We start from the raw sequence: 14,068 nt of genomic DNA on the forward strand, positions 1-14,068 counted from the left end.
TGTCCCTGAGGTGGAATGGCTGTCCTGGGCTGGGATCGCTGTCCGCGAGCAGGGATCACTGTCCTGAGCTGGGTTCGCTGTCCCTGGCTGGGATCGCTGTCCCTACGCCCAGAAGTTGCCTGGAGACACCCTTAGAACCCCAGCCCTGCCGGGTGGGCACCCAGAGGCCCCCGGTCCTGCAGTGCTCTTTGCTTAGTGCTGGTATATATTTGAAAGATTCAATCAATATTCAACTTCTAATAACCCCCAGCCTCTTTCCAGCTAACCTCTCCCTATGCTCCAGTCAGCTCTGAGACCTGACAGAACTTATCTTTCTGGTTTTTTTTCCTGATTTGTTTTATACTAATTGCTTGGCCTAACTTCACTGGGGCATGACCTTGGCTGCAAAGTGCCTTTAGCTCTGACCATCTCCTTAGTGGAGCAGTTCTGTAAAGAAGACCAGAATAGTCCTGGTTGTCTGAGACAGAACTAAAAGCATAGAACCATGGAATGGTTTGGGTTGGAAGGGACCTTAAAGCTCATCTCATTCCACCCCCCTCTCATGGGCAGGGACATCTTCCACTAGCCCAGGTTGCTCCAAGCCCCGTCCAACCTGGCCTTGGACACTTCCAGGGATGGGGCAGCCACAGCTTCTCTGGGCAACCTGTGTCAGGCCCTCACCACCATCACAGGGAAGAATTTCTTCCCAACATCTAATCTAAATCTTTCCTCTTTTAGTTTAAAACCATCCCCCCCTTGTCCTGTCACTGTAGGTGTTCATGCCCAGATTGCAGCTGCAGTGACCATGAGCCACCACAGTAAGTACTAATGAAAGATGAAAGAGGAAAACAGTTACCATATTTTAGTTTCTTTTGTTCTTTTTTATTTGAGAAAAATAGGGCAGTTAGATGATCTTTTTTTCCCCCTTTTTTTATCATCTGTTGTGCTTTTCTCAGTTGGAAAAAAAAAATATCAGCACCACATGACTGATGGGATCTTCGCAAACCCAAATTTGGGAATCCCCTTCCTGCAGGTTAAAAGAGGAAATAGGCCAAACTGAATTTAATTCTTCCACATGTTGCTATTGTCTTACAAATATTTCAGTGTTGTCTTTTTCTTCTTTCTCAAAGCCTCCCATTCTAGGCACCAGGACACATGTGAGAATTTCATGTGTTCATTCAGAACAATACATTTGGTTCTGTTGTTGTGAATTACTAAGGAAATCTTCAACCTGTGAGCAAAGTTTAACCTAAACTGTATAATGCATGGAAAATAAGTGCCCACATTGATTTTTTTCTTTTAAATCTCATTATTTTTAAACTAGTTATAGGTCTTTGAAAGATTTGATTTATGCTTTTCAAATGCTCTGACCTGAAATAAGACTCACACTGTCCTTTCAATTCTGCCATTGCAGTTCAGCAGTGGGGCAAACCCTGGACTGCCAGTGGCACAGTCACACTGTGAGATTTTAGTCTCCTTTAGAAACGTTACAGCACCATGACAGGAGATGGGTCAGGCCCCTTGCCAAAGCAGAAATGCAGATGGTATCACTCTGTGAGTGCAGTGAGCATTCTTTTCAACTTAGCTGACAAATAAAATCAGAGATTAGGCTGGGCTGCAGTGTTACAGTGTGCCCTGGTCCAGCTTCAGCTGAGCTTTTCACGTGTTTATCTGCTGTACTCACTACCTGCTCTGATTTGTGTTAACAGCCAGTGGGAAATGGATTTTTGACCTGTCCCTCAGCTCTGAAAGCAGCGTTATCCTGCTTCTCTGGATTTACTGAGACTACTCCACTGCACCAAGTATGGGTCGGACTTCAGTGAGAAAACCATGTTTTGGTGTTACTTTGTCAAATTTCACAGAGGCACTTGGGCAGCTGCAGCCTGTCCTGGCACTGCCTCAGCTCCACTCCCGGGGCTGCAACGGGTGTCTCGTGTGGCATCGTGGCCTCAAGCTGTGTCAGGGAAGGTTCAGGTTGGACATCAGAAGGAATTTCTCCACGGAAGGGGTTGTCAGGCATTGGACGGGACTGCCCAGGGAAGTGGCGGAGTCACTGTCCAAGGAGGTGTCCAAGGAATGACTGGATGTGGCACTCAGTGCTCTGGGCTGGTTGACAAGATGGGGACTGGTCATAGGTTGGACTCGATGATCTTGGAGGTCTTTTCCAACCTGAATGATTCCATGATTCTGTGGTTCTGTCAAAGGGGATCATGGCAGCAGGACCACAGGGTTGGCACTTGGAGCTGAGTGTGCCTCAGTTTCCCTCAGTGTGCCCTCCCAGAGTTGCTGCACTGACAAGAAGTCCCCCAGTCCTACAGAAGCTGGTGGAGTTGCACACCTAGAAAAACATTTCTTGGGAAATGCATTTGATTTAGTCTGACTAAGCAGTAATGTCAAGCCCAAGGGCCATCATGGATTAATTGAACGCATTCTTATTTCCAGCTGGAGATCAGTTCTACATGCAGCATGAGAAGTTTTTGTGTTTCCCCAGGATTTCTCTGTGCCTGGTCATGCTGTCATGGCCCCAGGGTACAGACTTTGGCTGCAACCCATGTGCTCAGTGGATATGATACCTTCAGAAAATGCTGGATGTGCTGTGTCTCTGTGATACAGCCTCTGTGGCTGCACTGTGGATCTGGGGCTTCTCCAGGAATTTGGATGAAACTCCCTTGAATGTGCAACTCTGCAACTCTTGCTTTCTGTCCTTTCTCAGAAGCACTGGACAAACAATGTGTGCACATTCACTTCTATCAGTGAATTCCTGAAAATGTGACAGCCATAACCCTGTGCCTATCTGCTATAGCTGCCTGTCTGTGCCAGGCTTGGGATGACCTGGGATTTCTGTGCACATTTCCCAGCACTCAGACTGGCAATGGCAGGGTGCTGCATGGATTTTAGTGAGGTGCTGACTAAGGTACTGGCCCCTCCTCATCCCCAGCTCACAGGACACTCGTGGGGGTGGGAGGATTGCTGAGGGCACATGTGAAGTGAGAGTGAAACAGTCAGATTTCACCACTGAGGGCACAATGCTTCACCAGGACTTCATTATTTCAGTACCCGGGTTCATCTCCTCCTCTTCTGAGTGCAAATTCATTCCGTTTCACACATCCATCCTCAGTCCTGTGTGCTCAACCTGCCTCTAGATCTGGCTTCTTCCAGGAGTGTAGGGCCCCTCTGACTGTCCCACGAGGCAGAGACACTCCCTCCCAAATGCCTCCTTTTTGGAGGCCAGAAAACCCAACCCAGACGCCAATCTGGACAATTCCTGCACAGGAACAGGGCAGACAAGGGTGGGGGCTGGCAGTGAGTTCTCCTGCTCTGATTTAAGCCATACCCTGTGACCACCAGCCCTACACAGCCCATTCCAGGCTGGGTCAGGGGGTGCCTCAGCAGCGTGGGGGCCTTGCTCCTCAGTGACAGGTTTTATTCTGTGGCTCTGAATGACTCTTTCTGTCTCTAATATAATTGATTTTATTAATTACTTTATATTCTAAATACGGGATCTGGAGCTGGTCTTGGGCATTGGCTGGGAGCTGGTGAAGGGAGGGGATGTGCTGGCAGCAGCTGGCAGCAGGAAGGAGCAGCCAGTTCCTTAACATGGATTTCACTTTCTCATACAGTGAATTGCACAACCAGGTGAGCAGGGACAGATCTGTCCCTCCTCTCACCTCTGACGTGGCTGTGCCAGCTGCAGCCTTTATGGTCACCTGCTCATGACTATCTGGGTCGTTTGCCATCTAAAATCTTCATTTGCTACAGACACCAGTGTTACCCCAGGTATTCTATCCTTTACTTCCACTCTTTCCTCATCGCTTTCCCCAAAATGAGCACCCGGGATTCCTCTTGGTCAGGTCAGATGAAACAGCACCAGGAACACCCATGGCTGGGATCAGGGCCAGGGCTAAGTGTCAGAGGAGGGATGGTGTGACACAGTTAATTATTCACAAACATGGCCCCTTCCCTCCCTTCCTGGTGCAGGGGATGGGACTGATTTGGCAGCTCAGGGTTCTCCTGAGGGAGGGGTGGGGAGGTGCCTCCCAAAGAGGGAATGATTCCCTGACCTCTGCACAACCTGGGGCTGTGGCAAACGAGGGCCCAGGGACACCTGTCACAGGAACTGGGCTGAATGTTGGTGTTGTTGTGCTGGTGCAGGTCCCCCTTTGTATTGGTGATGTCTCCTGGCTGTTTCGGTGCTGTGGGAGAGGGTGAGAGGCTGGTCTGTGTTTTAATCCTGGCATGACTGTACACAGGAGGAAATTGCTGAGGACATAAGAGTCACCCTGGCTCAGCTATTGCCTCTGAGCTCTCTCGTGGTGGCCCACAGGAAATGCCTTGGGAAGTGTGGAGGAAGGGCCTGTAGAACAGCACCACTACCCTGGGATATTCTTCCCCACCTTCAGTGATTCCTGCCTTGGAGGATTCCTGAACCACCAGCCTGTATTTTCTGATCCCAGACTATGGTCAGCTATGGGTTTTTGCTTGTCTGTTTGCTCCTGCCCCATTCCCCACGGGTAGCTCAATGCCTCGCCAGTGCCGGGAAGGTAACAGGAGTCCTGTATTGTTACAGGAACAAGTGGGTTTCGTGTTGGCAAGGAATTACTTCCAAATTGTCTTGACAGGGATCATGTGTTTTGGTTTTGGTTTAGTCTTCCTTCGTGACACTGGGTGCAGTTCACTTGGGGTCACTGGACATGGTGTAACCCTTCTCCTTGAGCCGACAGGTCTGACACCCGGCCCAGGGCTGCTGGACTTTTCCAGGGCCTCCTATTGCACAGCCCTGACCTTTGGCTGGTGCAAAATGCACCGTCAGCTCTGCAGAGGCTGGGGAGAGACAAGGTTCATGACATCAGGTAAAGCAGCACCTTCATTAGTCTTTTGAAGAGGTGGATGGGGAAGAGAAACAGGGGATTTGTTCTTTTTTTTTTTTTTCCTCTGTAGCCTGGGAAGGGAATAGCAGGTAAGAAAAACTGTTCTATAAAGTAGAGCTGGCAAGAATGAGGAAAACCAGTCCTTTCCTGTGCTGTGTGCTGAGATTTTTGTTGGTTTAGTCCTGACTGTGGTCATGTTCTGCCCAGACAGGCTCATCTGGCCATTCAGGTCATGGGCTATGTTGTCACTAGTCCACAGCTGCAGGAGCAGCTAGACCCGTGTCCTTTCCTGCCTGAATGTACTGATGTGAACTAAACATATCATGGGAACAGTAGAAGACATCCAGAGTGGAACTGGGTTCACTAGACTGGGTTAAAATCAGAAACCACTGCAGCTCTCCCTGCCCCATGTCCAGGGAACAGAGGGTCACCCTGGAGCAGAAGGGGGATACTCAGCCCATTTCTGTTCCCTGGGCAAGCCGAAGATCCACAAGCCCTGCCGGGAAAGGGAGGCAAACCCTGCTCTGCCCCAGGGTGGTGGGGGCAGTGCCCTGCGAAGGAGCAGGTCGTGGAGGTGGAAGTGCAGGTGAACCGGGATGCACGGGGGAGTGGGAACAGCTCAGTGCACATCGCTGGGCTTGAATGGCAGAGCGAGGCGTTCATCTCCCCACACGGACCTGAGCATTCTTCCTGGGATTGGCCAGGACAGGGGGATTTTTTTTCGCAGTACTTGTGAGGGGGCAGAGCCTGGAGCCAGGGGAGCATGGCCAGGTTGTTCTGCACCACCCACATCATCACCGAGGGCAGGGGAGGGGACCCTCCCTCGGTGGCACATGGGCATGGTCTGGGGGGGAAGAGCCAGTCAGAATGTTTGTTGTCCTGGTTTTCTGTGTAAATCGTTTCTATGTCTCATATCTTTTGTTATTAATATTGTTGCTGTTACTGGTCGTTTTCTTATCTCGTTGTTTTCAGGAAACTCATCTTAACCCGTGATTTTAACCTTTTGTGCCCCCAGTTCTCAACCCCATCCCCAGAGCAGGGCAAGAAGAGGACGGAAAGGGAGGGGAGCGAATGGCATCTGGTTTGGGAGAGTCTTGGTGGGGGCACTGAACTGGGGAGTACCATTCCTAAACCACGACAACCTTGAATCTCATCACACAGACCTGCACATTTTATCTCCAGTGCTGCACTCAGCAAACAGAGCAACAATCTGGGGAGAATGTTCCCAGGTGGAAATGGTTAATCCACTGATTTCAGGCCAAACCTCCACGGATTCTCCATGGGGCTTTTGGAAGGTTTACTGGGTGCCAAGAAATATCTTTCATTTAGAGTTGAAAACGATCCAACTAGACAGGGATGAATTAATTCCTGATCTAAACACTCCCTGACCCAGATGGGCTGGGAATTCTTAAATATGGGAATGGTGAGTGCAGAAGACATAGCCGGAGTAGTTTTAAAAGGGAAGGCATCCCTGCCTTCCAGAACACTGAACGTGTGCAATGGGCGTATCTCTAATGAGATGATTAAATCCTGTTTATACCTGGTCCTTCCCCCGCAGGGAGTGTCCAAATAAGTGCAGGATGTGCCTGAGTTGCCAGAGTGGAACCCCAAAGGGCTGGGCTCTGCTTTTGTTTAGCGAGGCTCCCTCTGTGACAGTCGGAGCACTTGCAGCAGTGTCTGTGCACAGATTAGCATTTCACCAGCAAGTTTAATATCAGCACTCTCTGCCTCGATCACTTGTCTTTGTAACCACACTGTGCTATTAGCCTGGCTTCTTGGAAGTAATCCTTAAGTAAGAGTTTGGTTTAATGGCCTTCAATACATTCTCTGGTTTTAAATCTTACATTATTTGTTCATCCAACTGTTTTAATCCTGCTCCTGCAAGCACGGACTTGACTACCTGCCCTACTTTTTTTTGCTCTCTGCAAGCCCACATTACCGGGGCTGCTCCCGCCCCTGCACGCTTTAAATGCTGCTTCAGCCCAGACTCTCCCAGTGCTGCTTCCTGCCCTTCCCTGCTGCTCTTCGGTACCAAACCTCCCCCTGACCTTTGTCAAAGCTGAAACAGCCTCTCCATCAACCGCACTTGTTTTTTCTTTACACTTCAAAGGTCTCCTGAATCACTCACCTATTGGCCGTGCCCTCTCTGTATTGGGGTGCTGTGTGTCTGTGCTGGATGGTGCCCCTGTTTCAAATGATGCCAGACTTTGGTACCTGTGTTGGTTAAACTGCTTGGCCCAGGTTCACTTTGTTACCTGGGATTAAACTGTCCCTAGCCTATAAATTTTGTGTTCTCCATCACCAACTTCTGGTTTAGGTACTGAAAACACATCTTGTCCTGCACTGCTACAGTAATCGGCCTCTTTTTTAGGGCCATGAATTGGCCTTTTTTTTTTTTTTGGCCACAAACATGCTCTGATGGCTAGAGCCCCCGTGCTCGTGCTCTGGAGACAGGTGGGAGAGCTGGGGTTGTTCAGCCTGGAGAAGGTTGAGCATTGGCACCAGAGCCAAACTGGGGCACCTGTGGCTGCAGCAGAGATTGAGCTGCCATGGACACGGAGCCCCCAAATTGCTGCTGACTCTGCAGCTACAGCCCTCCCTCCTGGGTATTCCTGATGGAGGGAGGTTCCTCCTCCAGAGCCTGAAGCTGCTCCTCTCTCCAGGCATCCTTTCTCCTTGGCAGTTGGGTTCTGTTCGCTGAGTCCTGACATTTTTGGCTTCCCGCCCTTTTTGGTGCCAGTCCCTTGGACTTACCACGGCCTGGCAAGGAGAACTGAGTCGTCCTGCCTGTTTTAGAGCACACGGGGCACAGGCCGCTCCCTTCCCAGGAAAGCACGAGGCAACAAGTTCTTGAAGCCACGTCCTCATGTTCCACTGCCAGATATTCCAAATTAACCAGTGATTCTGCATGAGCTGCAGTTCTGGATGTTTGCCATGGAAAGAGCCTGCTGTTCACAGCATTCCAGGCAGTGAGCAGAGCCAGCTGCTCCGGGAGGGGAAGGATACCTGTGCTGACATGGCTTTGCCCATTTTCCCTTGCTCTCAGGGCATCTCTTCCAGCTGGGTTGGAACAATGGCAGAGGGGACTCTGGCAGCAGCAGAGAGGAATGCTCTGCCTCTGCACTCACAGCATCAACCCTCTCCCTTCCTCCAGGGAATTCAGAGCCTCCTGGAAGATAAGGAACATGAAAGGGGGAGCAGAAGCCCAGTTGAGCATACACACACTCCCTGCTGCTTCCCCAGCAAGGGGAGGTGGGGGATGGGGATGAATACATCCAGGAGGGAACTCTCCCAGCAGCAGCCTCTTCCCAAAGGATCCCATCAACTCACAAATTGCCCTGGAAGACTTGTGAAGGACAGACCCTGCCTGCAGCTCTGCCCTGTCCTGCCAGACACACCCAGGGCTGCTGGACACACGTGGCTCTGGCTCTTTGCCTTGGCCTCCTCTGCCTGGGCAGCACATGCCCCACGCCAGGCCCAGCTGCATTTCCAGGCTACCAGCCTGCCCAGGGCTGTGCCCTCCAGCCCAGCCCACGGCTGACAGAACTGTGCCAAGGAGGGAAGGGCAACTGTGCCTTTCTCCAGGCAGAAGCTGTATCTGGACAGTTCATGTCTGAACCGAAACCAAAGCTGAAGCCCGCAGGAGGTGCCCCTGTGATGCTGAAGGGACAGATCCTTTGACACAGGCTGTTGGCACCCCTGTAGCTTTCCCACTGTTGGATGTGCAGGATTTCAAAAGTCGAATTGCAGCAACCACTGGGTTGGATTGTGCCACGCTGGATTCGGTTTTAGGAAAAATGCAAGAAATGTTTTTTCCAGAACCGTTTCCCTCTCTCAGAGGATGGAAGTGTTATGTCAGCAACCCCAGAACCTGATCACTCTTCCTCAGGGATTGGACGTGGGGAGCAAAGCACTTGATTTTCACCCAGTGCACGGTAAAGTCGTTTTCAGACGCCGGTGCACTCACTCCAGAGCACAGTCCAACACTCCTGCAAAAACTGGCTTCTCTCCCCCCCCCAGGGGCACAGCCCCACAGCTCAGCAACTCTCACCTGGATTGCTGGGCTGCCATCCCCCCCTTCCCTCCCCTCCCCGGCACTGAGGGGCCCCGCTGTGCTCCTACCAAAGCTGCCCTGTACAGACCTGGCTGCCTCACAACTCAGCACACAAGTATTTATGCTGAAATGCATAAAAGTGTTGGTTGAAAGGAGAACAAAGCTGGCTTTTATCAAAGCCCTCGTGTACTCTCTGCACTTTTATGGCAAGTTCCACTCATCTGCTGTGGTTTCCTTCCATGTCCCCAAGCAGCTGCAAAATACTCGGTGGTTTTTGGCAAAATTCTCGGTGGTTTAGTGTTTCTTTGATTTTAGAGTTTGGCCTGTATTAACCTGACTCTGCAGGAGGCAGGGAAGCTTTCCCTGCACCAGTTGTCCAAGGACCCCAAAGCTATTTCCTCTCCATTGTTTCCTTTCCTCCTACTTTTGTTCCTGTAATGTCAGACATGTAAAATGGCCTTCAGAGGAATTCATAATACATTTCAGAGATCCCTGTTGCCCCAAACACTCCCCCTGCAGCACTGCCTGTGCTGATGGGGCAGCCCCTGTTCACACAGAGGTTTTAGGGAAAGCAGCAAGGTGAGCTGTGCAGGACAGGGAACACCACAACCACCCCTCCTGGCCAAGCTGGCCCTGCTTTATCAACTCACAGCTCTTCTCTGAACTCTGCTGAGCCCCTCCCCTCTGTACCTGCAGGCAGCAGGTTCCAAAGAGTGAGTGCAGGTGTTGCAACGATCACACTTTAACCCCTCCTGGCTGCCTCTATGCAGACCAGCTGGATGAAAGAGCCCTGGAACACAGCAGGGAGGCAAAACAGCAAAGTCTTCCAAGCTACTCCTTCAAAATCCATATTGTCATCACTGCTCTGCCACAGATTTCCTCAGCAAGACGTGAGGAATCCGGAGAGACCTCAGGTGTTGGCAGGCCCAGACACCAAGGCCTTTTGCTGACTTGCAGAGCTGGGGAAAGAGGGAGTGTTGAATTCCAGTCCCTGCTCCAAGCAGCCCTTACCTGATCAGTGAAATGCACTTAATTTAGGGAAGAGTGTGATTGTGAGTCTGTGCAAGGCATGACTTGTGGCAGGTCTCCAGGACAGCTCAGATGATCTCACAGCCTCTGGCTGCTGAAAGGGGGAAGAACCTTCATCCTACCATTGCCTCTGGATTATCTCACAGGCTGCAAAGCTCAAACTCCCATGGGTCAGCCCACCAGCCCAAGAAAAGAAGCTTTGGCCTATGTTATCAAACTGAACACACAAAGGGTTCAGCAGCTGCTCGAGGAAGGGGCTTGGGTGGGAATGGGAGCAGAGGGGTGAAGCTCCACAGGGTGCCACTGTCAGCCAAGCCCAGACCACGGCTCTGGGGCTGTGAACCCATGTCAGTACCAGAGCCAGAGCAGAGCAAGGTCTGCTTTTAACCATACTAAACACATTTATGTGATATAAACACCTGACCCATACAAACAGGCATGCTTTAAATCCACACTGGGAAGCAATTAGACAAAATTGTTATTATTTGTTCCCCCTCCCCAAGGGGCACAGGTTTATTACTGTTCCCTGTCATGGCACTGCTACAGCTCAACACAGAGTGGTCTTAGGAGTCAAGTCTATGCAGCCATTAAATAGAAGAACCCATTTTCAAATTAATTTAAAGTGACTTGCACGTGGAAATAAGGGTTTCTGCTCTGTCTTGGTGCTGATACAGAAAAATGGGCTGCAAGAGATGAGCCTTTCCAGATCTTTATGTAAGTGCTTCCTGTGCCTGAGGGTTGTCCATCCTTTTTAACTAGGAGTTACTGCAGGTAACTGGAAAACAGTGTTTCAACATGCTGGATAAAAAGCAGTGAAAAGATTATGTTTATTTGTAAGTCTATCAGAATTTTTATTAGCTCTCGCTGACACAGGAACAGCACAGCACTTCAGCAGCTCCCCAGCCTGGTGGTGTGTCCAGTGCAGGAGCAGCAGCCCTTCCCCCATGTCTGCTGACCAGGACATTCATCCCCCAAAGCTCCACTAACAGCACAGGAGGCTGAAAAGATCTCCAAGATCTCATGGCACAAAAGCTTCGTCTCAAGAATTCCCATCAGACTGTTCATTTCTTCTTGGCACTTCCACAGTCTGTGTGCTCCTGTTCTATATTTAGGAGTCAGCAGGAAGCACACCTGGATTCCACGGAGGACTCCCCTCCCCTCTCCCACCAAAGGGCAGCAGGAGCTCCCAGCACTCATCACTGAGCAGTGCTGCACCGAGGTGGATTCAAATCGCTGCCATTCTGATGTGAAAGCCTTTGACCTGAGGTCTCCCACCCATCCAGAAGTGTTCTACTAACTGGGAAAGCTGCCACCACCCCCCAGCTCCGTCCCAGTGCCACCCACTACTCCCCAGTATCAGCATACATGTACTATTTTTTGAAGGTCAGTTACTCAGCGTTAGCCAAGCTGATTTCCACAACCTGTTCTGCACAGTGGTGCCTTCAAAATGAAGCTTGTGCAGCACATGTTATATTTAAGTAACACAGACTATAACTGAGGCATCACAGGTCAAAACATGTTCCCCAACAGACAACAATCCAAGTGAAAGTGTGAAATTAGTGACATGATCCCACCATTTTGCTGTGCCTGTGCAGAACCCAAGTGAAGCTCTCCTGCCTTTTGAGGTACATCCCCTTGATGAACCTGTTGAGTCACTGGGCTGAGAGCTAAGAGACAGGAAGGGCAGGAGGGAAGCAGCAGTTTTCATGTCAAATGTGCATCTGACACATTTAACAAGGGCACAGCACAGGATTCACCTCCTGCTCCAGCAAGAGCCTCAGCCCCCAGACTACAGCTCTGCTCCTCTCCCTCCTCTGAAAAATCCTGACTGCCCACAGCAGAAGTTCCTGATGGAGCAGCCCCAGCACAGCCAGCACCTTGGTTGTTCTACATTTAAGGCAGAGTCTCCAAATCTTAAAAGTGCAGGTGCTCAAATCCTGCAGGGACAAGAGGCTTGTTTCTCCCTCTCCCGCTGTCAGGAGGCCTTTCCGGGAGCCTTGCCCAAGGCTGTGCCTGCCTTAGAGACTCCTGCCAACAAAACTGCTTCATTAGAGGAGAGGGGGGAAGGTCCCTCGCACAGCCTTGAGGCAGAAATGTCCTCAATCTGCAGGTAAAACCCACCTGGAGTTTGGTGGCCCAAACAACTCCATCATCCCAGCACGGTGACAGCTGCGCCTTCACAGCTGGGTCAGTACCCAAGTGTTCATGAGCAGAGGCAGAGCACCAGGGACCCCAGAGCATCCCTGGAGAGCTGCTCTGTCACTCAGTCTGGAGTCTGCAATGGAGAATGAACTGGGCCACGATAAATGCAGGTAACAGCTGCTGCAGCCTCCTTCCATTTTCAGTCAGCTTTGTGCCCAGCTTTTAAAAGGCAGAGACTAAAACTGGTCACAACATACCAGATTGCTCTTCCCAGGTGCTTTTACAGAAGAGAAACTCTTTCCTGACTTCTTCAAAACATACACAAGTGGCTACTCTGACATGCTTCAGCACTGGCACATACAGTCACTGCACACTGCCTGTCCAATGATTCAGATCCTTTTCAGGCTGGAACCTCTTCACTCTTGCTGCCTGAAAACACTATGATCTGGCACATTTTCTTTATGTGCTGCTCTCAGCTGCTTTACCTGTACTGTGTTTGGTTTCCAGGTACTCAGTTAATGGAACTGCACACGTTAGCTGGAATGCCTTACACTCACTTCAGGTGCCACACACTCCCACAGTGTACAGCTGTCAGGTGGGATGAGATTCTGGAGAATGTAAATGTTAGGCCTTGGGGCAGGGAACATTCCTTCTGAAAATGAGCAGAAGATTCAGCCTTAAACCCCGCAACTGCTCTGGCTGTAAGTCAGACAATTTTAGCTGCCACGACAACTCAGTGCAGCAGTCGTGTCCTCCCCTCGCCCCTTCCCAGTGCCCACATTCACACGGTGCCACAGAGCCAGCAGCCTGAGAGGCATCCCAGCACCTTGGAGCAACAGCAGCCACGAGGGAAGCGACAGAGCAGACAGTGGCAGATCGGGTTATTTGGCAAAACTGTCATGGTGAGATGTCCCTGCAGGTCACAGGGGACCCTCCCACCACCACCATCCTTCCTGTGTGGGAGAGGAGTTGGCTGTGCCAGGGCTGCGCTTCCTGGTGTTGCTCAGCCTGTGGACCTGGCACGTGAGGCGACCAGTCAGGCTGTGGGTCAGTCACACCACAGGGCAGGCAGGCTGTGGTCAGTCAGACACTGGGGTGCCCAGCCGGGCTGTGGTCAGTCAGACACTGGGCTGCCCAGCCGGGCTGTGGTCAGTCAGACACTGGGGTGCCCAGCCGGGCTGTGGTCAGTCAGACACTGGGCTGCCCAGCCGGGCTGTGGTCAGTCAGACACTGGGGTGCCCAGCCGGGCTGTGGTCAGTCAGACACTGGGGTGCCCAGCCGGGCTGTGGTCAGTCAGACACTGGGGTGCCCAGCCGGGCTGTGGTCAGTCAGACACTGGGGTGCCCAGCCGGGCTGTGGTCAGTCAGACACTGGGGTGCCCAGCCGTGGGCAGTGCCCTGGGCCCCAGCCCGGGCTGTGGCTCTCAGGGCTGTCGGGGCTCCTGGCGGCCGAGCCCAGCTGCCAGCCCGGTGCCCGGGGCCGCGGTCACTCGTGGGCCACGCGTTCCAGAGCCACGTAGAAGCTGTCCTTGTCGTCCAGGCAGTGCCAGCCGATGGGCCCCGCCTCGCAGTCGGCGCACACCAGGAACTTCACGTTGCCCACGTCGCGGGTGAACCCCACGTTCTCGAAGGAGAACATGTCGCGCACCAGCCAGTGCTCCCGCAGCACGTCCCCGCCGCCTCCCGCCGCCGCCGCCGCCGCCTTCTTCCTCATGGCGGGCAGGAGGAGCTGCGGAGACACCACGGGGCCGTCACCGCCCGCCCGGCACCGCCCGCCCCCCGCTCCCCTCAGCACCCCCCGGTACCTCACGGCGGGCGAAGGTGGCGGCGCCGGGCAGCAGCACCCGGGAGCCGCAGCGCTGGCACAGAACCGCCCGCAGGTTGCGGCCCTGCGCGCACACGAGCCCGGCCGAGCCCGGCGCGGCGGCGGGAGTGGGAGCGGGAGGAGGGGAAGGAGGAGGCGCCGCCGGCTCCATCTCCGCGCAGGGCGCCGCCAT

At 52.3% G+C, this 14,068-nt stretch overlaps 1 protein-coding gene across 1 annotated transcript; it reads right to left on the minus strand.

The window, feature by feature from the left end:
• Positions 1–10,732: 10,732 nt before the first annotated feature.
• Positions 10,733–14,068, minus strand: RABIF (RAB interacting factor). The gene is made up of 2 exons (XM_017821392.1): positions 13,877–14,068; positions 10,733–13,800 (listed from the first exon to the last, which is right to left on the minus strand). The coding sequence occupies exons 1-2, from the start codon at positions 14,066–14,068 to the stop codon at positions 13,558–13,560; spliced, it is 435 nt and encodes a 144-aa protein (XP_017676881.1). The 3' UTR covers positions 10,733–13,557.

This window comes from Lepidothrix coronata, unplaced genomic scaffold (assembly GCF_001604755.1).
Source record: "Lepidothrix coronata isolate B3197 unplaced genomic scaffold, Lepidothrix_coronata-1.0 Scaffold90, whole genome shotgun sequence".
Classification (NCBI taxonomy): domain Eukaryota; kingdom Metazoa; phylum Chordata; class Aves; order Passeriformes; family Pipridae; genus Lepidothrix; species Lepidothrix coronata.

What these genes read in the sequence shown, in the direction of transcription:
- RABIF (XM_017821392.1), bottom strand. Translation starts at nt 14,068, where the DNA reads ATGGCGGCGCCCTGCGCGGAGATGGAGCCGGCGGCGCCTCCTCCTTCC. An exon ending in CCACCTTCGCCCGCCGTGAG is followed by an intron (nt 13,801 to 13,876) that starts GTACCGGGGGGT and finishes GTGTCTCCGCAG; the next exon opens with CTCCTCCTGCCCGCCATGAG.